The 26,220-nt window shown below is 40.9% G+C and overlaps 3 protein-coding genes across 3 annotated transcripts; all 3 read right to left on the bottom strand.

Moving 5' to 3' along the window:
* Positions 1-2,558: 2,558 nt before the first annotated feature.
* LOC147334506 (uncharacterized) lies at positions 2,559-3,479 on the bottom strand. The gene has a single exon (XM_086287351.1). The coding sequence runs from the start codon at positions 3,477-3,479 to the stop codon at positions 2,559-2,561; it is 921 nt and encodes a 306-aa protein (XP_086143477.1).
* A 5,072-nt stretch (positions 3,480-8,551) lies between these two features.
* On the bottom strand, positions 8,552-9,454 carry LOC147334505 (uncharacterized). The gene has a single exon (XM_086287350.1). The coding sequence runs from the start codon at positions 9,452-9,454 to the stop codon at positions 8,552-8,554; it is 903 nt and encodes a 300-aa protein (XP_086143476.1).
* Positions 9,455-19,343: 9,889 nt separating this feature from the next.
* LOC147334504 (interferon-induced protein 44-like) lies at positions 19,344-21,107 on the bottom strand. Its single transcript, XM_086287349.1, has 5 exons — positions 20,853-21,107; positions 20,456-20,605; positions 20,097-20,268; positions 19,897-19,997; positions 19,344-19,692 (listed from the first exon to the last, which is right to left on the bottom strand). The coding sequence occupies exons 1-5, from the start codon at positions 21,105-21,107 to the stop codon at positions 19,489-19,491; spliced, it is 882 nt and encodes a 293-aa protein (XP_086143475.1). The 3' UTR covers positions 19,344-19,488.
* Positions 21,108-26,220: the final 5,113 nt, after the last annotated feature.

Raw genomic sequence — 26,220 nt, 5'->3', positions numbered from 1 at the left:
AAATATAACACTACTTTTTGGATCCTTTGGGAATAACCTCGTTGGTGTAACAGTGCTATTTTAAATGGTGTCATCTTTGGTGGTTTTCATAGATTCAGAGGTAAAAAAAAAAAAAAAAAAAAGTACCTAGATTGGTTCTTTTGTAAGTTCTATGTTAAGTCTAGACAAATATATCCTGTGAGTCAGGTGCCTTTTTATGCTTGAATGATTCATAGTTGAGTATTAATTGGCTCTTACAAAATAAAACCTAAATTGAAACCAACATATATGAAGAATATATAATTTTGAACAATAGTGCACTTTGTTGAATACTAATTTCAAATTAATCAATCTCCTAAAAATTTTATCTCAAAAAATACTCACCTGAATCTCCATGTAGCTCAGCCAGCTGCTTCCTTTAATGCCAACAAGTGTCGTCTTCAGCACAGCTGAACCAGAAAGAATCCACACACGCTCATCTAACACGCATTACATGATATTCAAAACTGTTGATTAGGTCACTGCTGGTGTTTTGCATATCAGGACTGGACACCTGCCTTACAGTCACAGTTCATCGTGTATATCTTAATATAATATACAGCAATACAATATCATTTAAAACATTGACTGGTCGCATTGTTGTGATTACCTTTGTGACTTAAGAAAAGATTGGTTGTATTGGACTAGTCAGATTCTCAAAGGCTTGACTCAGATTTTTTTCTTTCTGAGTCATCTGGATACTGCAGAGATGCTGTGGCGTATTTGATATTGACCGGTGTCCTTGCAGAAGCTGTTGTCACCAATTCCTATCTGCTAGTTACTCCACTAACCAGAGCCACTGAACTGGAATTCATGATTGTGTTTTCCATATTTGTGCCTGGTGGGGAAAAAAACAAAACATTAAATTGCTTGCTATAATACATCGTCTGTGAAGGTTCTCAGTCATCCAGGTCATCGTAGTCAAAGGAGCTTGCAAAGAAAAGCGTCTGGACTTCTTTAAGTTGCTTGAAGACGTTTCACCTCTCATCCGAGAAGCTTCTTCAGTTCTAAGGTCAAATGGTGGAGAGTCCCAGATATAAGCCTAGTGGGAGTAACCTCCCACAGAGGGACAAAAGGACCCCCTGATGATCCTCTAATCGCCTGAGCCAAGGTGTGAAACTGGGTATGGGTCCCAATCAGCCAGAGTTTCGGGTGAGTTCATTGTGAAACCTGGCCCCACCTTATCATGCGAATTCCTGAGGTCAGATGGCCCAGGATGTGAGTGGGCATTAAGGCGTCTGGGAAGGGATCTCAAAACTGGATTATAGATGGCAGAGAGTTGGTGTCGTAAACCCCCGCCTCTGTTCAAAGATGGTCGCTCACAGTGGACATAGATGGCTTCTTTCACTCCTCTTTCAAACCATCTGTCCTCTCTGTCCAAAATGTGAACATTGGCATCCTCGAAAGAGTGTCCTTTATCCTTAAGATGCAGATGGACTGCTGAGTCTGAGTCTGAGTCTGCTATAATACATCCAACTTTTTGGTACAGAGCCACGAAAAGTTCATGTTGTGCAGTGGGGAAAAGGTTTATTTGGTGGCTTTTTAACAATATTTAGTCTACATCTTAGTGGATCGTCCATTTTTCTGCCTCAGCAGATAGCCCACAATCCAGCCTGTGCTCCAAATATTTTCACATTTGGTTTCAAAACACAAGACGGCAGCAGAAAAGACTTTGATTTAGAGTCCAGAAACAAATGAGTCATGTATGTAATCTTTATTACAGTGTATGGCAGCGGTGGGAAGCTCTAGTCATCGAGAGCCGGTATCATGCAGCTTTTAGATATATCCTTGATCCAACACAGCTGATTTAAATGACTAAATTACCTCCTCGACATGTCTTGTATTTCTCCAGAGGCCTGGTAATAAACTAATCATTTGATTCAGGTGTGTTGACCCAGGGTGATATCTAAAATCTGCAGGACACCGGCCCTTGCGGCCTGGAGTTACCCACCCTTGGTTCATGGGTACAGCTAACATGTGCAGAATTCAGCGCAGACAGTTCACAGGTAATAATGCTAACTTGCACAACAATCGCATTATATCTGAATGCACAATTATTATTGAGAAGGAATAAAACTGTCTATGAACAGTTAGTTACTAAAGACCTCTGACCAAGTAAACGAACATATTAGTGGAAAGTATAGTACAAGTAATAAATGTAATAGCACTGTTGGGTTTTTGTAAGTACTTTAACTTTATTGTAGGGTATTTACGTTACAATATAAGGCCTCTTTTCTTTTATCAAACCACCCTAATCCTACAAACACTTACCGATCTACAAATAAAACCACCTTTCAATGCTTAAAATTACTGCACAGTACAAGAATTACATTCATTAACATAAGCAGACATCCTCTGAGCAAACACGTTACCGCCACGAAATTCACTCCAGTTTTGAAAGCTGAAACCTTAACCATTAATTACTTACCTAATGAGTATACAGTCTTTCAGGCTTGTTATAATTCATAAAATTCTAATAGTTTAAAATCTAATCAATCCATAAAACTCTTGAGTCCTCTGACTCTCTATCCTGATCCAGTTTACTTCACACAACATAGTTTTTTTGCTCTGTGCAGAAACAGCAGAGGAAGAACCAGACTGCTGGGGACAGATAGCAAGTTTGCTACTTCCCACATCACACATAAAACTTTCATGTCCATCAGTGATAATTGTTCTATGCCAGAACAAATCAGAATGCCAGCAGATTTCAGCAGCAGTGCTCCCATAATGACCACGATCATGTGGAAAGCTCGTTGCTTTGACTGATCAATACGTTCACTGTTTTGACGCACCTCCCCCGGTCCTCGGCGAATCAGAACATGGAGAACAGACAAACAGCAGAAAATAATGACCACTAAGCTGATACCTGAAAATGCTAGTTGTAGTTTGACCGATTCCTCAACAGACTGAATTATCCCGTACCATCCAATGTTCTGCACCCAAACACACACAGTGATGATGTTTCTTATCTTGACCCCGTGTGTTTCCCGTAGACGCATGTAGGTGATGGGGTGAACAACAGCCAGATAGCGCTCCACACAGGTCAGCATGTGAAACACAGTCTGTCCAGGAAAACTATTTTCAAACAAGCGCCCCCCAGTAGACTTGATTATCATCCTATTGGTAAAAGTGCCCACAGTACAGAGAAGTGTTCCAAAAACAACAAACAGCTCCACAATAATCATGTTGTATGTGAAAAAGTCAGAGTGGCTCATTGTCGTCCCTGCAGGTGCATTGTGCCGATGCCTCCAACGCTGAAAGCCCGTGTAGAATATGAAGATGTAGAGTGGAAAGAGGAAGAAGGTGTTTGCGATGGTGAAACTGGTGAAAAGGGCCATGCCTGCTGTGGGACATTCGGATGAAGTGGAGGAGCTTAAAAGGCCGGAGACATCACTGAGAGCTGAGGAAGAGTTGATGAACATGGTCTGTTGAAGACGCCAAGAATAAATATGTTTGATCATTTAATACTTTCCAGCAGTTTCAACGTGCAACACTATATCACTTATTCTGATGATGTTCATGTTTGTAACTGATCCTTACAAAATCATTAATTCTCCTGAAAGAAACACTCAACAATAATATGTTCTTGTCAGTGCTGCGTTTAATTAGTGCCATTTCCTACAACTTCAAATTTTCACATATATCACCTGGATCGGCCTACCTGATCTGTTATTGGACTTTTGTGCTGATCCTAGCCTGTCCATAGTAAACACCGTAAGGGTGTTCATGTGGCACTAGGATACTGTAGACTGCACAAAGAAGGGGCTGCAGTGTGCTCGGTAAGCCTGCAGGGCTCTGGACATAGCGGACAGGTACTGGCAAGCCAAGCACAGTGTAGTTGTGGCAAAACTGAAACAAACACGAAACGTTTTGCACCAAAGGAACCTGCATTTATTTTTCTACGAAGGTTTAAACTTTGAGAGTGTTTAAACATGAGACAAAAGTGTGAAAATGTTCAACCCTGTCTGAGAAAAGTGTATAAAGTGTGTCGTGAGGGGTTTTACAGCCTTAAAACATCTATAATAATTGTAAAAATACATTAAAGTTGGCTACTTTGCAGATTTCACCTATCACTGGTTATTTTTAGAACGTAACTCCCACCTTAAACTAGGGACCACTGTATTTATTGCAACATGGTATGGAAAAAAATAATAATCAAATTGTAAGTCTTCATAACTATCAAGATTGACTGGTTTTAAATTACCGAACCATAAAATGTCTCTGAAAGTGTAAGAGTATTGACAGAAGTCTCCAATAGATGAAGAACCTGAAACTTTTTGAAGAAATCACAAACGGTCAAAATTTAAACATGTTGTAATTACCCAAGCAAAATTCCATCACTGGTGCAAGCCTTCGGTTTTGCTAATATCCACATTGTCTTTAAAATGTTTTTATCTTCTCATAATGTTTTCCTTTTTGAACAATTACAAAGTTTTCAGTTTTTAAAAATTTGCCTTTAGCATTTTTCCTTGAAACAAAACCTGTTTGCAGCTGTATGTGGGTTCCTACATCGTAGTGTATTAGAAACATTACATGCTTTAAAAGAGTCAAACCTTATTTGTATTCTTCTTGTTTCTTCTTAATAAATGAAGACGTGTCACTTTGCTGCTTGTTCAAAGTGTCTCAATTAACCTATCAGAACACATGTTGATGGATAGTTATGTGAGGAAGACGTAAAACAAATAAAAGAGCTAGTTCTTTGCACGTTTCAAAACCACTAATGGCCCGTAATTTCAATCTGCCACATACTGTTTTATGACTTAGCACCTCCAGGTATTGAGCAGTCTGAGTGTAGCACAAAATCTCTTAATCTCTCTAAACTCCAGATCCAACATTTAGTGTATGCACTGCATACTTTATAGTACCACTGAACGTCGTAGGGTTTAATTTTGTTTTGTTACTTTACTTTTTGAGCTGCACGTCTCTTTTGGATTTGCCTTTCCTTGAGTTTGAGTTATAATCAGGACCAAACATTAACTTTGTCCCAGCATATTTAATCCATATATAAATAAATGAGATTAGCAGTTTATTAAAAAATGCCCAGTGACTTTATTTTTCATGTGAGTATTTACAGGAGCTGAATTTCCTTAAATCTTACTCGACAGCTCCGTTCTCCTTCCTTTGAGGCGCTCAGACTCAGGGATGTTGTCATTATTGGCATTTAGCTAGATATACAGGAGGAGTGAGTGCGAACCCTTTAGATCTTACAAAAGCCTGGAGAATTATGAATGTAGAACATTAAGTCCGGCTCCTTATAAAAAATGATTAAAGCTAAAATATAAAGAAATGAGTGATGGTTAAAGACTTATACAGTCCCTTATCAAATAATATTTTCTAATTATAGAAATGCTGTCACTCACCTGAGTCCTGTTGTTCGTCAGCGGGGAGCTCCGTTTAATACCAACAAGTGTTGTTATTAGTGCAACTGAGCCAGAAATCATAATCCACATGCATTCATCTAACATCAAGTACATATTATTCAAAACTAACCATTATGACATGGCTGTTGTTTTGCATATTAGGACTGGACTCCTGGCTTACAGTCACCCAAACAATTTATCTTCTATTTCTTAATGCAATACACAGTAATACAGTATTATTCTAACTGCTGACCAGTCACATTTGTGTGATTAGCTTTGTGACTTAAGAAAAGATTGGTATCTTTGGACTAAACATATTTTCAGAGGCTTAGTTCAGATTTTCTTTTGTAAATAATTCATCTGGATACTCAGAGAGGGTGTCATGGTCCTGGGTCGGTGACGCAGCGCTTTAAGTTTATTATTATCATTTTCCAGTTTATTATTATGATGATTATTATTGTTTGAGTTCTCTTCGGTCTGCCTCTGAGTCTGCGTCTGTATCTCTGTCTGTCTGTGGTGTCACCCCGTCTGTTTGTGAATCTGTCTGTTCAGTTCAGCGTCTTGTCTGGTTCCATGTGTCTGAGTTTCCTGTTTTATTGTGAAGGTCTGTGTCGTATGTGTGTGTGCTCAATTTACGTTTCCCTTGTCTCGTCAGCTGTGATTTCTCCCAGGTGTGTTCCCCTCCTGTCTCTCATCCCTTGATTACTGCCGTCTGTGTATTTAAGCCCTGTGTGTCTCTGTGTTGGTGTCGTGTCGCACCCGCAACTTGCTGTGTGTTTGTAATGTCCTGTCCTCCAGCACCTCGGTTTAGAGTTTTGTTTTGCTTTTGTAAGTTTTATTTTGTGAATCATTCCTCCAGCAATAAAGCTGCGTTTTCAGTTTATTCCCGTCTCCAAGAGTCCTGCAATTTTGGGTCCACCACTTCTGCTTGCCTGCCACACAGCCAACCGTGACATGTGGTCTATTTGACACTGACAAGTGTCACAGCACAACTAGCTCTCTGCTGGTGAACTTTAAGTAACTGGAGTCACTGAGCTTGAACTCAGGACTGTATTTTTGCACATTTTGAAAAAAAAACATTAATTGAATTATGTAACAAATGATATGTCTTACAGTGTGGTACAGATCCTTCAAGACATTCATGCTATAGTTCCGGTGGGCAAAAAATTTATTTGATGGCTTTTAACAATATTTAGTCTGCATCTGAGTGGATCGTCCATTTTTCTGGATCAGCAGATAGCCCAGACTCCAGCCTGTGCTCCAAATATTTTCATATTTGGTTTCAAAATACAAGATGGCAGCAAAAAAGACTTTGATATAGAGTCCAGAAACAAGAGTCATGTCATCCCTCTTTATTACAGTGTATGGGTACAGCTAACATCTGCAGAGTTCAGCACAGACAGTGACTGTTTACAAGTAAAAATGATAACCTGCACAACTACTACTGAGAAGGAACAAGTCTCTCTACATACAGTTAGTTAGGATATAGAAATCATCTCTGACCAAGTATATAAAAATGAGTAGTAAATGTAGCAAAAGTAATAAATGTAATAGCACTGCTGGGGTTTGTATTATTGTACTTATAATTATGTTACACCCCGGCCTAGGCAACCGGAGTGCAACACGAAAAAAGTAAAAATAAGGCAAAAACACACGAGAAAAAACTAATACGGGCTTCCACAAAAATAATCCCAAAACGACATTTAAAGCAAGATACGACATTTATTTACATCACCAAACACAAGGCGCCAAACTATTTACAACACGGGGGAAGATCGCGACCATGACATACAGAAACACAGGGCTTAAATACATAGAAGGAGCAATTAGGGAATGGACCACAGGAGGGAAACACAGCTGGGGCAAATCAGACCTGACGAGACAAGGAAACGTAAACTGAACACTAAGATAACACAGACTTTCAAAGTAAAACAGGAAACACATAACAGTCACGCCAAAACAAAACACTGCCAACGCCGAACCGTAACATACGCCCCCACCCAAGAAAACAAACATTTAAAACATACAACCCCAACGAAAAATGTTTGTTCCATGTCCAGCCCATACGGCACCGGCCGCCGTCCCGCAGGCGACGCTGATGGCTGGACGGGTCCTCCAGTGGAAGCGAAGACAGACGAGCAGCCCACCAGCTGCAAACACGGACACGCAGCCCACCAGCTGCAAACACGGACACGCAGCCCACCAGCTGCAGAAGGCTGGAGCGGTACCCCGGACCCTCCAGCGAAGGCGGATGGAGGCTGGAGCAGTCCCTCGGACCCTCCAGCAGACGACGAAGGCTGGGGCGGTCCCTCGGACCCTCCAGCGAAGGCGGATGAAGGCTGGACCGGCCCTCGGACCCTCCAGCGAAGACAGACGGCTGAAGCGGTCCCTCCCTCGGACCCTCCAGCGACGGCGGACGGCTGAAGCGGTCCTCGGACCCCTCAGCGATTGGACGAGCCCCCATATGTTACACCCCGGCCTAAAGAGCTTTGTGGAAATGGTTGTTGTGATCTGAACGATATAAATACAATTGAATTGAAAAGAAATCACACAAGTAGGTAAACATCTAATTTCAGAGTTAAGATAGCTTTTAGCTTTCAGCTCTCACTTTCTTCTGACAATGCTTTTTGTCTCTTACCTTGAATTGGAAGTAAAAAATTGTGTTGCTTTGCTTTGACAAGACAAATGGACCCTGACAGCACTTAACAGCATTTTAGTTGTTAAATTTTAGCTGGCATGAATTACAAGGCAATAATGCATGGCTTTTTGCTTCATATATCCACAGTTAATGTGATAGTGTGATATAGCAGCACAAACAAGACCAAGGAAGTATTTAGCTGATATTTCAAATCTTCAGTTAAACTACCCTAATCTTACTGACAGTGACTGATCAACAAATAAAACACCCCGTTCTATGTTTAACAACTCTATAAAGTGCAAAAATCCTATTTACGAACATAAACCAGGATCCTCTGAGCAGATACATTACCAATGTGAAATCACAACTTTCTGTTTTGAAAGTTGAAACCTAAACCCTTAATTAGTTACTCAATGAGTATACAATCTCATAACTTGTAATAACTCATAGGGTTTCAATATTTTAAAATCCCACCACTCCATTATTTTTCAACATCCATAAACTCTTGATTCCTCTGACTCTATCCTGATCCAGTTTACTTCACACAACATAGTTTTTTTCCTCTGTGCAGAAACAGCAGAGGAAGAACCAGACTGCTGGGGACAGATAGCAAGTTTACTACATTCCACACAACACATAAATCTGTCTTTTCCACCAATGATAACTGGTCTGCGATGGAACAAATTAGGATGCTAGCAAATTTAAGCAGCAGTGCTCCCATTATGACCACGATCATGTGGAAAGCTCGTTGCTTTGCCTGATCAATCCGTTCACTGTTTCGACGCACCTCCCCCGGCCCTGAGCGAAACAAAACATGGAGAACAGACAAACAGCAGAAAATTATGACAAATAAGCAGACACCTGAATATGATAGTAGTAGCAGTACTTTCACTGAATCCTTAGCAGACCATAGTATCCCATACGATCCAACATTCTGCACCCAAACACACACAGTGATGATTTTTCTAATCTTGACCCCGCGTGTTTCCCGTAGACGCATGTAGGTGATGGGGTGAACAACAGCCAGATAGCGCTCCACACAGGTCAGCATGTGAAACACAGTCTGTCCAGGAAAACTATTTTCAAATAAGTACCTCCCAGGAGAAAGAACTCTCATGTTAATGGTAAAAGTGCCCATAGTGGAGAGAACTGATCCCAAAATACCAATTATCTCCACAATAATCATGTTGTATGTGAAAAAGTCAGAGTGGCTCATTGTCGTCCCTGCAGGTGCATTGTGCCGATGCCTCCAACGCTGAAAGCCCGTGTAGAATATGAAGATGTAGAGTGGAAAGAGGAAGAAGGTGTTTGTGATGGTGAAACTGGTGAAAATGACATAACCGACTATGGGACATTCGAATGATCTGGAGGAGTTAAAGTTTAAATAGCTGGAGACTGAGACAGGATCACCGAGAGCTGAGGAAGAGTTGATGAACATGGTCTGTTGAAGACAGTAAAAATAAATATATTTAATAATTTAATACTTTTCAAGAGTTTCAACATGCACTATATCACTAACACTGATGATGTTCTTGTTTGTAGCTGATCTTTTCAAATTATTCATTCTGCAAAAAAGCCTCATCAATACTACGTTCTTGTCAGTGCTTCGTGCTGACAATTTCCCTTCACTGGCTGTCTGTACATTTTAGAATCCTTTTAAAAAATGTCTTTTGTTTGCTTTTAAATCTCTAAATGGCCTCAACACGAGTGATGTGTTCAGGAATTTTCTATGAGTTTGGTCAGAGCATATAAGACAGCGAACCACACCCATCTTCAGAGACTACTTTGGTGTTTGACCAGAGTGTTTCTCCATATTGCAATGTGTTATTAAACCCACTGCAAAACACACTCACCAAGTGTTTGCAGTTCATTTTAAAACTTCACAGCCCAATTTACCAGAAAAGCAAAATGAAATTCATGGGGATTGGATTCCCAAGGCTTCCACCCCTGAGTGCCACAGTCAAAGGGCAATGAGACCTGGAGAAGCTGATCAGGAGGAATGGTCTGCCAGAACTGAAACTGAGTGTTGTTCTGTTATTGAACTTCTGTGCCGATTCCATAACAAACATCGTAAGGGTGTTAATGTGGCACTACGACACCGTAGGCTGCACAGAGCTGTGGTGCCATTGTGATTGGTTTCTTTTGTCATGTGTTTAATCCCTGAACCAGATGGTGGTGACAAAAGCCAAAAGGAGTGCTCCTGGGCTTGGTCAGCTTGTAGGACTCTGGAGATAGCTGACAGGTACTGGCAGGCCAACTGGAGAGTGGCTCTGGCCATAACTGAAGCCAACAATTGAATGAATTGCTTCAAGGCAGACCGAAAGTCTTCTTCCATGACTTCATTCAATTGTTGGCTTCAGTTATGGCCAGAGCCACTCTCCAGTTGGCCTGCCAGTACCTGTCAGCTATCTCCAGTCATGGAAGAAGACTTTCGGTCTGCCTTGAAGCAATTCTAGTTTGGAGTCTTCTCTCACCCCCATTCTCTGCGGCCTGCTGGAGCGGGGGGGCTAGGAGGAGGAGTTGGCCGTCCGACTGCGGTCTGGAGTGTGGGGCCTCCCTGCTGCTGCGGAGTCGGGGCGGTCTGCCTCTCCCCACCGCAGGGAAAAGGGTAACACCACCTGGGTCTGGGTGCAGTTCCCCCCTCCAGGGGCAAGGGTACCTAGACCCGGTTCGTAGAGTACGCTTGGGGAGTGTGATCATGTGTACAGCGTCTCTTTATGCTTGTCTCCACGTTGGTTGAGTGTGGAGTAAGTGCATATGAGAGCATGAGGGTGGGAATGGATGTTTGTATCTGTGTGTGCCTGTATGTCTGTGTCTATATGTCAGGTTGGGTGTCAGACGCCACCTCTCTGGGGACATCTCAGGCCCTCCAAGGTTTGGAGGCCTATCTCCACCCACTACCGGGGCCTGGAGCCTGGGGCTCGCTCGGGCCACTTCGGAGGTGGGGTGCCTCCGGCCTCTCGGCCTGGGGCTCGGTCACTCAGGCACGGCTGGCTGCCGGCGGAGCTCACGGGCGCGTCACTGCAACTCCCCCTGGCTTCTGCTCCGCGGCTGCTGAGTGAGCCCTCATCTGGGACTCTCCTCAGCTCTTACTGGGACAGTGGCGCGGCTGCCCCTCTGTTAGTCTTCCTTGGTCTCTTGTGTTCTGGGGGCCTCTGGATGTCTGGAGTTTTGATCTCCTCCATACCTGCTTCATACCCTGGAGGACGGGGCTGTGGCTCCCCACACTCCCTAGCAGATCGTTACATGGAAAAACCTTTGGAATGCAAGCATGCTGATCCACACAGGTATGCACACAGGTGTACACACGGGTATTCACAGCTTTCTTGGCTGCTGCCTCAAAGCACATTGTGCGCTGTCTATCTTGCGTGCTGCACAATATCGTTTATTATTTAGTATCTACTGATATCTATTGCTAGCTAGTTTATTGTGATGGTGCTGTTTTTTTTTATTATGTTGCTCTTTGTTGTTTGCTTTCTCTTGTTTTTTTTTCTCCATACAGGTGACCCAGGTGTTTGTTTTTTTTTCTTTCTTCCCCCCCTTCTCACCGTCTCTTCTCCCCTTTGGTTTTCTTTCTCTCCCTCTCTTTCTTTCATTCTTTCTCCCTGTCCTATCCCCCAGTCATGTCTGTCCCGTTTGTAGCAACTGAAAATAAAATAAATTCATAATTATAATAAAGGTCAATCAAATGGACCAATATGGCAAGGCCATGATGATCCACTTGGTAAAATAAATCCGCTTGGCATCTTTCTTGGCCTTAAGACAACAATTCTGATGGCTAAAGATCCAAACGGGACACAAAAAAAAAGAAAAAAAAAAGAAGAAAAAAGAAGCAATTCTAGTAAATTTTCAGCTATTATGAAATATGAAGGTCAAAGAATATATTGGTGAATTCTTTAATACAGTTATGTGGATGTCCAAATGCTATATTTACTGACACGTACTTTGGACTTTTTTAAAAATACAAATCATCGGCTTTAAGTTATCATACCATCAAATGTCTCTGTAGCTATGAGAGCATTACCAGAACTCTCCAATGGTTTGGGAACTTGACAATTTTTGAATATAATATAATAAAGCAAATACTAAGCTAATTTGAAGAAATCATGAATGGTCAATAGTTAAAAATGGTATAATTACAGAAGCAAAATTGCTCATCATTGGCATAAGTTAAGAGACATTTCTTTAATTCTAGTAACAATCATATTAATAACAATGAAGAAATTTGTCGGTATAATTAAGCATTTAACATCCATCAGGTCATGGCAACTCAAGTTAGGGCTAATCTTAGGCTTTGGTTTTAGCTGAAACTAACAGTTTCTACTATCTTGTAGAAACTGTTACTTTCTGAAAATGTTTCCCTTTTAAAACAGTAAAACATTCTTGGTTTTTTTAGTCAAACCTTATGTGTATTTTCCTCATTTCTTCTTAATAAAGGAGGACGTGTCACTGTGCTTTTTGTCCAGACTGTCTCAAGCTAGTGTCTCATTAGAACACATGTTGATGAATAGTTGTGTGAGGAATATATGTAAAATAAATGAAAGAGCGAGTTCTTTGCATGTTTCAAAACCAGTAATGACCCCTAATTTTAATCTGTCACATACTGTTTTATGATTTAGCACCTCCAGGTGTGGAGCAGTCTGTGTTTAACACAAAATCTCATAATGGTGCAAACTGCAGAGCCAACATTTAGAGTATGCAATGCATGCATGTTGTACAATATGTTTTAAGCTGCAGGTTTATTATGTGCCTGTTTTTTTTTTGTTTTTTTTTTTTTTATGCTGGTGGTCTCTTACTTTAAGAAAAAGGTTTCCTAGACCTTGAGCTTTACTAACATTAGTTTTATCCCAGCATATTTATCCATAATTAATTCAATCAGATAACTAGTTTATTACACACTAACAAGTCAATTTATTTTTCCTTCATCTATAGAAGCTAAATGTCCAGAAAATAATCTTGCTCGACTGCTCCGTTCTCCTTCCTTTCAGGTGCTCAGACTCAAGGAGCTAGATACACAGGAGGAGTGAGTGTAAACCCTTTAATACAGAACTTCTGTAATAACAAAAGTGTGTCCCTTTGCAAAAGGGGTTTGATAAAGGTGATATTACTGACCTGACTTTATTTTATTTGTCAGGTACAGGAAATAGTCAGAAGTAAATGAAAAAGCCACCAGTGTCTAAATAAAAAAGAAACTTTGAAAGACTTTCCAAAACCCTCGAAGTGTTTGGAGAACTATAAATGTAAAACATTCAGTCTGACGACGTAAAAGAAAAAAGCTGAAATATAAAGAACGAGGGATGGTTCAACTCAATTCTGCAGTACTGTGTTGAATAATAATTACTAATTATAGACTGACTAAGATTATCTTTTTAAAATAAAAATAATATAATCAAACTCATAAAGACTTTATTTAAAAATGCTGTCACTCACCTTTGTCCTCTTGTAGCTCAGTGGACAGCTTCCTTTAAAGCCAACAAGTGTTGTCAGTGCAGCTAAGCCACATATAATAATCCACATGCACTCATTTAACATCAAGCACATATTATTTAAAACTATCCACTAAGTACAGCTGACGTTTTGCATATTAGGCTTGGACATCTACATTACAGTCAGTCACACAGTTTACCTACAAGTCACATTGTTGTGATGTTATATTTTCATGACTTAAAGAAAGAGATTGTAAGGAGCACGAGTCAGCTGATTTTAAGAGGCTCACATAGAAACTTTCAGGTCTTTATTTCTAACTGATTCATTTAGATACTCCACAGAGCTTTTTCTTTGTGTTACTGTGCTTTGACATTAAATATTGCCCACTTCAGTTTTTACTACTTACCCTTCAAAGGTTTAAAAGTCTGTGCCGTGCAAGAATGACATTTATTAACATAAGGTGCGATTGTCTGAGGAGACAATAACCAACATGAAATTCATTCCAGTTTTGACAGTTGAAATCATAAGCATTAGTATACAAAAGTCTTCTAGAGTTGTGATAATTCATAAAATTTTAATAGTTTAAATCCAACCACTCAATTTTTCCACATCCCTAAAGTCCGGATTCCTCTAATTCTCTATCTTGATTCAGGATGCAAAACATAACATTTTTTTTGTTCTGTGCAGAAACAGCAGAGGAAGAACCAGACTGCTGGGGACAGAGAGCAAGTTTGCTACTTCCCACATCACACATAAAACTTTCATGTCCATCAGTGATAATTGTTCTATGCCAGAACAAAGGAGCAGCAGTGCTCCCATTATGACCACGATCATGTGGAAAGCTCGTTGCTTTGACTGATCAATCCGTTCACTGTTTCGATGCACCTGGATCAGAACATGGAGCACAGACAAACAGCAGAAAATAATGACAACTAAGCAGTAACCTGAAAATGCTAGTTGTAGTTTGACTGATTCATCAACAGACTGACTTATACCGTATCTCTTCAGTTCTAAGGTCAAATGGTGGGGAGTCCTAGATTTAAACCTAGTGGGAGTATCCCCCCACCTTTTGACCTTAGAACTGAAGAAGCTTCTCGGATGAGAGGTGAAAACAAAAATATGCAGCATGTGCATGGATCACAAAAGGATTACAAAATGCATGTAAAAAGAAAAATACCTTTATGTAGAGAATTTAAAAGAACAGAAGTACAGAAGCTGAAAATAAATACAAGAAATATAAAAATAAATTAACTAGTATTTTGAGGTCATGTAAAAAGGAATATTATGAGAAAGTATTAAATATGAATCAAAATAACATTAAATGGATTTGGAAAACATTAAATACCATCATTAAAAATGGTTCTAGGCAGTTAAATTATCACTCGTACTCACTAATAATGATAGAAATATTAGTAACATGAGTGATGTGGTTAATGAGTTCAATAAATTCTTTGCAAGTGTTGGGTTTTTGGGCAAGACTTGGCTGATACAATTCCTGATATAACAAATTCTGCAGAGAAAGAAAGTAAACTCATTGACTGTAATCCTCATTCAATGTTTTTAACGGTGGTAGAAGAAAAGGAAATCATTGATATTGTTGGGAAATCACAAACAAAAAATTCTACAGACTTTGATGACATTGATATGGAAATCGTTAAGAAAGTGATCGAGGGCATCTCCAAACTCTTAACATACATTTGCAATTTGTCTCTACAAACTGGTGCATTCCCAACACAAATGAAAACAGCTAAAGTAATACCACTGTTTAAAAATGGAGATAGACACCAATTCACAAATTATAGGCCTGTTTCTCTACTTTCACAATTTTCACAAATACTGGAAAAAGTTTTCATTAATAGACTTGACAAATTTATAGATAAACATTAAATAATAATGGACAGTCAGTATGGTTTCAGACCAAATAGATCAACATCTATGGCATTAATGGAACTAATTGAAAATATAACCAACAATATAGATCAAAGACAATGCACAGTTAGTGACCTAAAAAAAGCTTCTGACAAAATTAATCATGAACCTGCCTCAGTACTACATGGAAGCTCCTGTCAGGCATCATATCGGCTAAGATGAACAGGCACATGGGTCAATACATGAGTGGGACACAGAAAGGAATTGGCAAGAATACCAGAGGCGCAAAACACCAGCTACTGGTAGACAGAACAGTCAGCCAAGACTGCAAGACCAGACTGACCAACCTGTGCACTGCCTGGATTGATTACAAGAAGGCCTATGACTCAATGCCCCACAGCTTGATACTGGAATGCCTAGAATTGTACAAGATCAATGGGACCCTAAGAGCCTTCATCAGGAACTCAATGGGGATGTGGCGTACAACACTAGAGGCCAACTCCAAGCCCATAGCACAAGTCACCATCAAGTGCGGGATCTACCAAGGAGATGCTCTGTCCCCACTGCTGTTCTGCATAGGCCTGAACCCCCTCAGTGAGATCATTAACAAGACTGGCTACAGATACCGACTACGGAACGGAGCAGTTGTCAGCCACCTCCTGTACATGGATGACATCAAGCTGTATGCCAAGAGTGAACGAGACATCGATTCACTGATCCACACTACCAGGCTATACAGCAATGACATTGGAATGTCGTTCGGACTGGAGAAGTGTAGTAGGATGGTAACAAAGAGAGGGAAGGTAGTCAGAACTGAGGGGCTTGAACTACCAGAAGGCAACATTGCAGACATAGAGGACAGTTACAAGTACCTGGGGATCCCGCAGGCGAATGGGAACCATGAAGAGGCCGCTAGAAAGGCTGCAACCACCAAGTACCTGCAGAGGGTCAGGCAAGTCCTGAGGAGTCAGCTGAATGGTAAGAACAAGATCCGGGCCATCAACACGTACGCCCTGCCCGTGATCAGGTACCCTGCTGGGGTAATAGGCTGGCCAAAGGAGGAGATAGAAGCCACTGACATAAAGACAAGAAAGCTCCTTACCATGCATGGAGGGTTTCACCCCAAGTCCAGCACCCTGAGGCTGTACGCTAAGTGGAAGGAAGGGGGCCGGGGACTGGTGAGTGTCAGCACCACAGTCCAGGATGAGACAACAAACATCCAAGAATACATTGGGAAGATGGCCCCAACTGACCGAGTGCTCAGTGAATACCTCAGGCAGCAGAAACCCAAGAAAGAGGAGGGAGACGAGGAACCATCATGGAAGGACAGGCCCCTGCACGGTATGTACCACCGGCAGATAGAGGAGGTGGCTGATATCCAGAAATCCTACCAGTGGCTGGACAAAGCTGGACTGAAAGACAGCACAGAGGCACTAATCATGGCAGCACAAGAACAAGCTCTGAGTACAAGATCCATAGAGGCTGGGGTCTATCACACCAGGCAAGACCCCAGGTGCAGGCTGTGTAAAGATGCCCCAGAGACAATCCAGCACATAACAGCAGGGTGCAAGATGCTAGCAGGCAAGGCATACATGGAACGCCATAACCAAGTGGCCGGCATAGTGTACAGGAACATCTGTGCCGAGTATAACCTGGAAGTCCCGAGGTCAAAATGGGAGATGCCCCCAAGGGTGGTGGAGAATGACCGAGCTAAGATCCTGTGGGACTTCCAGATACAGACGGACAAAATGGTGGTGGCTAACCAGTGGACATAGTGGTGGTAGACAAACAGAAGAAGGCGGCCGTAGTGATCGATGTAGCGGTTCCGAATGACAGCAATATCAGGAAGAAGGAACACGAGAAGCTGGAGAAATACCAAGGGCTCAGAGAAGAGCTCGAGAGGATGTGGAGGGTGAAGGTAATGGTGGTCCCCGTGGTAATCGGAGCACTAGGTGCGGTGACTCCCAAGCTAGGCGAGTGGCTCCAGCAGATCCCGGGAATAACATCGGAGATCTCTGTCCAGAAGAGCGCAGTCCTGGGAACAGCTAAGATACTGCGCAGGACCCTCAAGCTCCCAGGCCTCTGGTAGAGGACCCGAGCTTGAAGGATAAACCGCCCGCAGGGGCGTGCTGGGTGTTTTTTATATATATATATATATATATATATATATATATATATATATATATATATATATATATTTCGTATTTGTAAATGCAAGTGTGTGTACTTGTGTATATATTGTTTTTTCTGTATATGTCTGAAATAAAGATACAATAACAAATTGGCATGCTCCCCTTATCCTTCAGATGCCCATTCTGTTGTCCACCATCTCCTGTCGATGCACTCTAGGAAGCCCAGAGGCACAGCTCTCTGCGGGTCGTCAGCTGGAGGCGTTCTCCACTCCTCACTGATCCTCTTGTCGCCTCTGTTATAGCCTTAGTCTGCATCTGCATCTCAGTCTCTTCTTCCATCATTTCACCTCATTCCACCAGTAATTTAAACAATGACACCTCCCCAGAAAACCCTCTTTTGCCACATGGCCCTTGCCATGTGTCAGCTTCACACAATTAGACATACACAAGAAAGCTGCACATTCTCTCTTAAAGATTCGCAGGGCTTGTCCCTCAGAGCAGCTTTACTCCAAGCCTGCAATCCTGTCATAAGAAAAACTTTAGCCAGTGATTTTCACGTTAAAGTTGTTCAACTCCCAGCTCTGCTTGGAGCCTGTATCCTAGAAGATGTTTAAGGTAAATCAAACTTCACAATTGCAAACAACTGTAGATCATAAAGTATTCAGCACTACAGAGACAAGCATTATATGCAGTTTCTTTTTTTCTTTTTTCAAGTCATTCAACGCACTACTATTGCTATAATTTGCCGCAAATCATGTATCATCCCATGCGTTTATTCCAAAACACTGTAATCACTGACTTTCCTTAATTTATGTCACTTACTCATGTCATCACTATGAGCTTAATAGTAGTCAGATAATGAGCCCAACATTAAAAATGTCCTTTAATCACTGCACGTGTGCTCTAATGTCACTTGTCTGTCCGTGCTGAATCCTTCACAAGCACTCTTATAGAAAAACAACACATTCGCCTTGTAGCGTCGTGGAGGTCAGGCCTGGATCAACAGATTCCAGAGGTGCTGCTGTAAATCATGTGGTCAATCCTCCTTTTCTGTGAAAGGAGTGATACTGATTTTAACACAGCATGTGTTTCACATTGAATACACAGGCTCACAGTAATATTCAACATTTTCCCAACAGCACGGTTTAATTGCATCACAAACACATAGCCTGTAAACATGGTTTCCTTCACACAAAAATTGTAGTTAAAGGTTAGATCTGTAGGGCCCACATTCTCATGTGAGGGACTGAGGTTAAGCTGCAAAAAACGTACGGAAGAAACTAGAAAAAGAAATATAAAGAATAAAGAGAAACAGGATCGCAACAGTGTGAATGCCTGTGAGACATTCACACAAGGAGGTGAAGAAACTGAAAATTAAGGTGAAAACAGTTGAAGCAGAATTTTTTGCTGAAAAGAGGTGAAAAGCCCAAAATTCTGCTGAAAATGGGTAAAGATGCTGATATTTGTACTGAAAAGAGTTGAAACAAAGTTGAACTGTGTTTCCATGAGCCAGATTCGAGCCCAGGCCCTGGTCTCAAGGCGGCCTGGGTTCAATATCTGATGCCTGTGAGGCATTCACACAATAAAGAAACAGGAACTCAATAGTGTGGATGCCTACTGCATCCACACAATAATAATCAACAAAGCACAAGCGTATCAAAAACCAATCCATAATGGCAAAATAAACGTAAAACATAAGAAACTCAAAATGCTGGGTCGAATCGACCCCAGAACGGTAACATTTTTAGCTTTTGATCAACAGGTTACAGGCATATATCTGTCATCATTGCTGTAGTTACCATTTTGACTGTTCAATAAATAACAAAAAGTACATTTATTGATTTTCTTAAGATAAACAACTTGAAGTTTATTTGGATTTAATTTGAGAAAGAAAAAAGTTACAGAAAATAAGAACAAGATAAAATTCAGTAGGTTAAAGTTTCTGATGAAAGTAATTTTTTGTGTGACTATGATTGCTATGACTACTATGACTATGATTGCAGCAATAGCAAAGCAAAGTCACCTGAAGAGTAACTGAACATTTTCATTTTCTGTCCCCCTCACACATTGGTGACAGGTCACGATTATTCTGGTCATTCAGGTAGTCCTCTCCATAGTCAATGATCTTTTTCAGTATACTCAGTATCAGTGAATCCACACCGTCATCTGTCTCGATTTCTTTGTGGTAGTTCTTCACAAGGAAGATGCAGTTCAGTGGAAGTCCCAGGTTCACGTTTACTGTTTCCATCTAAGTTAAACAATATTAAATTTTTAAAAACTGAAACTATATTGTTGCACTAGTGATATAATTATAAATTACTTATTGAATTATTTGTACTGATTCCAGCTGAGGTTTCTGTACAAATATACTGAAATGTACAGCTGAATTATAGATGTTACATTCATGTGTAAACTGTCTACAAACTCATGAAAGTTACTTCTTTGAACATACCAGCTTTTTCAAGTGCTTGCTCCTGTAGGCGTTCTTTATGTCTTTTTGGACTTCAGGACAAGCTTCATCAATTTTTGTCAGAATGGCTATTTGTGGGATCTCTGCCAATACAGAAACCAATGCAATCATTTTATCTCATGTTTTTCTAGTATATGAAATTGTGACATCATATATGCTCGTAGAACAACATCTGCTCTCACGTTTGTCACGACCTGCTGCTCTGATATCGTTCATCTTTCTCCAAGTGGCATCATCAATTAAGCTCACTGAGGTAGCACAAATAACAAAAACCAGAATGTGGACTTTGTCATCGAAAGTGGAGGAGCCTCTGTAGTTAGGATCTGTTTCAGCCAAGGGGCATTTGGGATTGAACTGGAAAAAAAAATGCAAGAGCAAAATGACTGAAAACAGAAGAACTGTTGCAGTTAGGATCCGATTCATGGAAGAGAGATGTGGGTTTGAACTGGGGGAAAAAAAGCAAAATCACTGAAACTTTTTTTGCATGATACAATTTCTGTATCACAGACTGTGTACAAGCATCTGAAAGAAAACATCATACCCTGTAATCTTCTTTAACATGTCCACTGATGGCAAGTTTGATGTCTTCCACTTGAATTCCTTGGTCACTGGACTGAAGCCCCATGGTGTCATTGAAGACAAAAGGGTAAAAGGTGTCTGGATTTCCTTTCTGAATTTTATATGTCCTGTACTATAAATAAATAAAAAATATAGTGTTGTTATATCAGTGCCAGATATTAAAGAACCTAAACAATTTGGTATTTGCAGAATAGTTTACACTATAGTTGCACCTACTATCCTACTTTTCTAGTTCAATTTCTACAAAGCAGTTACCGCTGCAGTGCCCTCCTGTAGTCCTAGAAAGCCTTGTAGGAAATGTGTTTTTTGTAACCTTCTAACAGTGACTATGATAAGAATAGATACATCCTTATACATACTGCAATGGTGAAACTTTCGGAGGCATTTGCTGCCAAAGCTCGAGCTGTGGTTTTGCCTCTTAAAGTACTGTCGACAGAGTTGATGAAGCTGGACTTTCCAGCAGCTGGTGGTCCATAAAGCAGAATTCTGAGATGCTCAACATCTTTGTGAGGCTTGTAATCTCTGACAAGCTGCAGGTCTCGCTCTCTTTCACTGTTCAATAAGAAAATTAAATATGATTGAGTATACACATAAAGTTTACACAATAGTGGCATGAACGCACAAAAAATAACACAATAAGCAAACAAAACACTTGAGGGGTACATTGGCTGGCTTAATAATACTAAAAACCAGAGTCACACAAATGTGGCTTCATGATGGTGGTTATCACTTTCTGCCTGATTGTTATCCTGAGGTAAGGTAATTTAACTGTAAAAGCAAAAGATCAGATTTCAACTTTGATAAGACAGCAGGGAGGATTATGGGCATGGCAGCTCCTATAAACACTCAAGAACTACTAGAACAGACCATCCTTAGACAGGCAGATGGCATTTTAGCAGACCATCTCTAATGCATCTTTAAACTCTCCCAGTTTTTCAAAGTGTGGTGAACAACCTGTTTCAATGTCGTTGACAAAGAGTTCTAGCTTGATTCAAACGCAAACACTGCTTGTTGAAGGGATAAGACTGCATTTCCAACGCCTTGCATTTTCACATTTTCAGTCATGTCCACAAGATAGTAGAACTTAAGGCGCCTCTCAGTGTTAGCTAACTCATGATGCTCAACATTTTTCATTTCAAGAAAAGTCCGGATTTCGCTCAGACAAGAGGTGAAACAGCTGAGCACTTGACAACCAATGCACATTGCTGTGCAGAAGAACACCAAGATAATTATTCCCAACTTTATTCAGCAGTGTTTTAAACTGGTGTTCATTTAAAGCTTGGGCACCAATAAAGTTGACCACCCGAATGACCAGTCTGAGAAAAAGTGCCTCCTTAGGATGGCTCTCTTTTCATGTTCATGAAGAAGCGCTACGAATCCTCCGTTTTTCCTCACCATGCACAGAGCACCATCAGTACAGACCAAAATACATTTACTCATCAGTAATTCTTTTCTTTGGTGAGCTCAGTGAAAGACTTGAATAAATCCTCCCCTCTTGTTGTCCCTTTCATAGGCAAAACAGCAAGACGTTCCTCACCTAGTGTGACACCAACAACATACCTTGCAATCACGCTGAACTGAGATAAATGGCTTACGTCTGTTGACTCATGCAAATCAAGAGAAAAGAATGGATGCATTTATGTCCTTCACTTGTGTTTTGCCATTTGATTTGCCATCAATTGTGAACAGTTCTTGCAAACAGAGGAATGTCTTTTATTTGTTTGATTATCTTGTCTTTATCCGAAAAGTCATCAAGAAGTTCATTGGCAACATCAAGCACAAATGTTTTGGCATAATCCCCATCTGTGAATGTCTTTGCATTTTTCACAACTGCTAAAGCATCAGCAAAGCTAGCCGAATTCAAGTCACCTTGTTGCTAGCACACCAGAGTTGTGCCATAATGGAAGTGGTTCTCTGATGTTGCCTCCACTGATGCAGATTGAGTATGACTTCTTTTTTAAATATATATATATATAAGCATGTAGGGCTGTTCGATATAACGATATATATATCAGATGACGATATAAAAACGTCTATTGTTTCATTTTACGCTATCGTTTGTTTCGTATATATTTTATATAACCACACTACGGACGGACAAGCGCCTGTTTTTCTGCGTTGTGGTTAGCAACAACGGCGGTAGCAGCATCGCGTGTCCGCTTGTTTATGTTCCAGATAAACCTTTCACAATAAAGCTCAAGATCCTGTTGAGACTTTTCAAAATAAACCGAATCACGTGAAAGAGCAGATTATTTATGGATGAGAAGTAAAAAAGAGCCGCCAGGTGCTAAAAAATAAACCTTAGACTCAAACGTTAGAACAGGCTTTCCCAATTGAATGAATTGCTTCAAGGCAGACCGAAAGTCTTCTTCCATGACTTCATTCAATTGTTGGCTTCAGTTATGGCCAGAGCCACTCTCCAGTTGGCCTGCCAGTACCTGTCAGCTATCTCCAGTCATGGAAGAAGACTTTCGGTCTGCCTTGAAGCAATTCTAGTTTGGAGTCTTCTCTCACCCCCATTCTCTGCGGCCTGCTGGAGCGGGGGGGCTAGGAGGAGGAGTTGGCCGTCCGACTGCGGTCTGGAGTGTGGGGCCTCCCTGCTGCTGCAGGGAAAAGGGTAACACCACCTGGGTCTGGGTGCAGTTCCCCCCTCCAGGGGCAAGGGTACCTAGACCCGGTTTGTAGAGTACGCTTGGGGAGTGTGATCGTGTTTACAGCGTCTCTTTATGTTTGTCTCCACGTTGGTTGAGTGTGGAGTAAGTGCACATGAGAGCATGAGGGTGGGAATGGATGTTTGTGTCTGTGTGTGCCTGTATGTCTGTGTCTATATGTCAGGTTGGGTATCAGACGCCACCTCTCTGGGGACATCTCAGGCCCTCCAAGGTTTGGAGGCCTATCTCCCCCCACCACCACTTCCCCTGCCAGTGGCGGACTCCCTCAGGTGTTGGTGCGTTGGTGGTTCTTTGTGTCCGGGGATGGGCGTCCAGGTACACACCGGCTCACTCCTTGGCGGCCGCTTATCGGGGCCTGGAGCCTGGGGCTCGCTCGGGCCACTTCGGAGGTGGGGTGCCCCCGGCCTCTCGGCCTGGGGCTCGGTCACTCAGGCACGGCTGGCTGCCGGCGGAGCTCACGGGCGCGTCACTGCAACTCCCCCTGGCTTCTGCTCCGCGGCTGCTGAGTGAGCCCTCATCTGGGACTCTCCTCAGCTCTTTCTGGGACAGTGGCGCAGCTGCCCCTCTGTTGGTCTTCCATGGTCTCTTGTGTTCTGGGGGCCTCTGGATGTCTGGAGTTTTGATCTCCTCCATACCTGTTTCATGCCCTGGAGGACGGGGCTGTGGCCCCCCCACACCCTCTAGCAGATTATTACATGAAGGAACCTTTTAAAAAAAAAAAAAAACAAGCGCGTCCATGATCACAGGTGTACACACGGGTGATCACACCCACAAACTACACCCTTTTTGGCTCCTACCTCAAAGCACACTGTGTTCTGTTGATCTTATGTGCTGCACAATAATGTTTAATATTTAGTATTTACTGTCATATTCCCATATATCATTGTGATGCTGTTTATTCTATTACTCTTGTTCTCTTCTGCTTGTTTTCTTTTTTCTTTCTCAGCAGGTGATCCAGGTGATCGATATATGCATTTTTTTTTCTCTGCCCGTTCTGTTGGTTTTTGTCTTTTGCCCTTCTCCCCCGTCCCTCTTCTCAGCTGTTTCTCTTTCCCTCTTTCTTTCTCCCCTTCTTTCCCCCAGTCAAGTCTGTCCCGTATTCAGTAAGTGAAAATAAAATAAACAATAAAAGGTGAATCAAATGGACCATTACGGCAAAAAAAAAAAAGAAAAAAGAACAGGCTTTCCCCGCAGCACGCAGTGTAATAAATACTCACAAAGAAAACGGCGGCCTTTACAACTTATGTCTAAAAATGTATCGTTTCATGCATCAGTTAAAACACTCGACTCCAGCTACATGATGCGCAGCTGGAAACACTTCCCGCAAGACGAGCTGTAATTTACAGAATTTACAGAAAATGTTACATTTTTGTGATTTATATCGTTATCGGGACGACAGAATTCTTATATCGGGATATGAGATTTTGGTCATATCGCACAGCCCTTTAAGCATGCTTTCATTTTCTTCTGGCTTCCAGGAATTTCCCCCTCACTTGTCCAAACTAGTCTGTTATAGGTTCTTTGTTTGTGTCTGGCAGGATCTGTGTGTGGCAGGCAGGAATGTAGAATGCGAATGGAGACTGTTGGAGATGAAAAGTGAACTAAAACCAGCTTTATTGCTGGACATGAGGGAAACTAACTAACATGAGGAATACAAAATAAACTAGAAAGACAAGGCATGTGATTTTGTTAAATAAAAGTTTGCTTTGACGTATCATGTAACTCATTGGCCTGATTGTCAGAGACATAAGAGGAAAATGCGATGATGATCTATAAAGATTATAAGAAGTATAACACCAAGAGGCAAGGGAGAAGCAACAGCAGAAAATAACTAATCCTGTGAATTCCTAATGCAATACCTTTATTTCAGCACTCAGTGCACTCTCAGCACCATGATTCATTGCCAGCAATACAGCTGCTGGAGGTTTGAATCTCTCTACTGATACATTTACACATTATATAATCCGGTCTGAGACTGACATCAAATGGCAAACATGTGTTAAAAACATAACTCACATTTAAGTTCTAGAACACAAAGAATAAACCACCCCCATAATACTCACTTCCATGGTATTTTTCTTTCTTCTACCCGTAAAACTGTAAAATGAACATGTTAATTGTGTGAATCACACGAGAAGGAAATTGTTTTAAATTCATTATACATCGTTATGTGTTGGTTTAATCTTAAAGTTTAAAGAATTTTATATTAAATTTTAAATTTCTTACGGGGAGGTGAAGGGGGAGGTGAAGGGGGAGTACCTGCAATTAAAATATGACATTCTAGCAACATGTTGACAACACTTTTCCATATTCAATGTTACTTATATAATTTACTCCCTTATGTTAAATGAAATGTTATCATTTGCGATGTTCAGATTAAAAGTACATCATCGGTTTTTTCCATTATAAAATCACTTTGCAAAATTCAATGACTGATCAAGATCAAGTTAAGATGAGAATCCAGGATTTTCGTTTTTAGCAGCTTTGGTGTACACACCTCAAAAAACTATTCAGTATTTCAGTCAGGCAAGTTTTATTTGTAAAGAGTAATATTATATGAAAAAGCCCAAAGAGGTTGACATGCATGAAAACACACTGAGAGCAAAATTGAAAAAAAAGAAAGAAAAAAAAGAAAGAAAACAAAATGTATGAACTTATTAAAGCAGAGCTGCAAACAAACAAGTAAATCAACACAAATATTAAAGCCATAAACATGTTACATTAAAAAAAAAAACTGCTTACCAAACATAGATTTGATAATTTTCCTAAAGAAGCTCATGTTTTTTGCACCAACTATCTGTGAATAAAACAGGTAGTTGGGAATATATACCAGGATATTGGACTATATATATTGGACTATATAACAATTGCGTTTAATCATTGTTTTTCCTACCGTATTGAAATGATTAGACAAAGTTAGCATACCTGAATATCCAATTGTGTCGTAAAGGTAGTGGTTCTCTGGTGTTGCCTCCACTGAAGTAGACTGAGTATGACTCTTTTTTTTATATAAACATGCTTTCAGTTTTAGGGCATGTGACTTGTAGGAATTTCC

The sequence above is a fragment of the Aulonocara sp. 'chitande type north' Nkhata Bay genome, linkage group LG3 (genome assembly GCF_057382095.1).
Source record: "Aulonocara sp. 'chitande type north' Nkhata Bay isolate Kocher_YH1m ecotype deep benthic linkage group LG3, A_spYH_male_GT1.1, whole genome shotgun sequence".
Classification (NCBI taxonomy): domain Eukaryota; kingdom Metazoa; phylum Chordata; class Actinopteri; order Cichliformes; family Cichlidae; genus Aulonocara; species Aulonocara sp. 'chitande type north' Nkhata Bay.
Note: the sequence above shows the minus strand (reverse complement) of the source record. Positions and strands in the feature narration are given on the sequence as shown.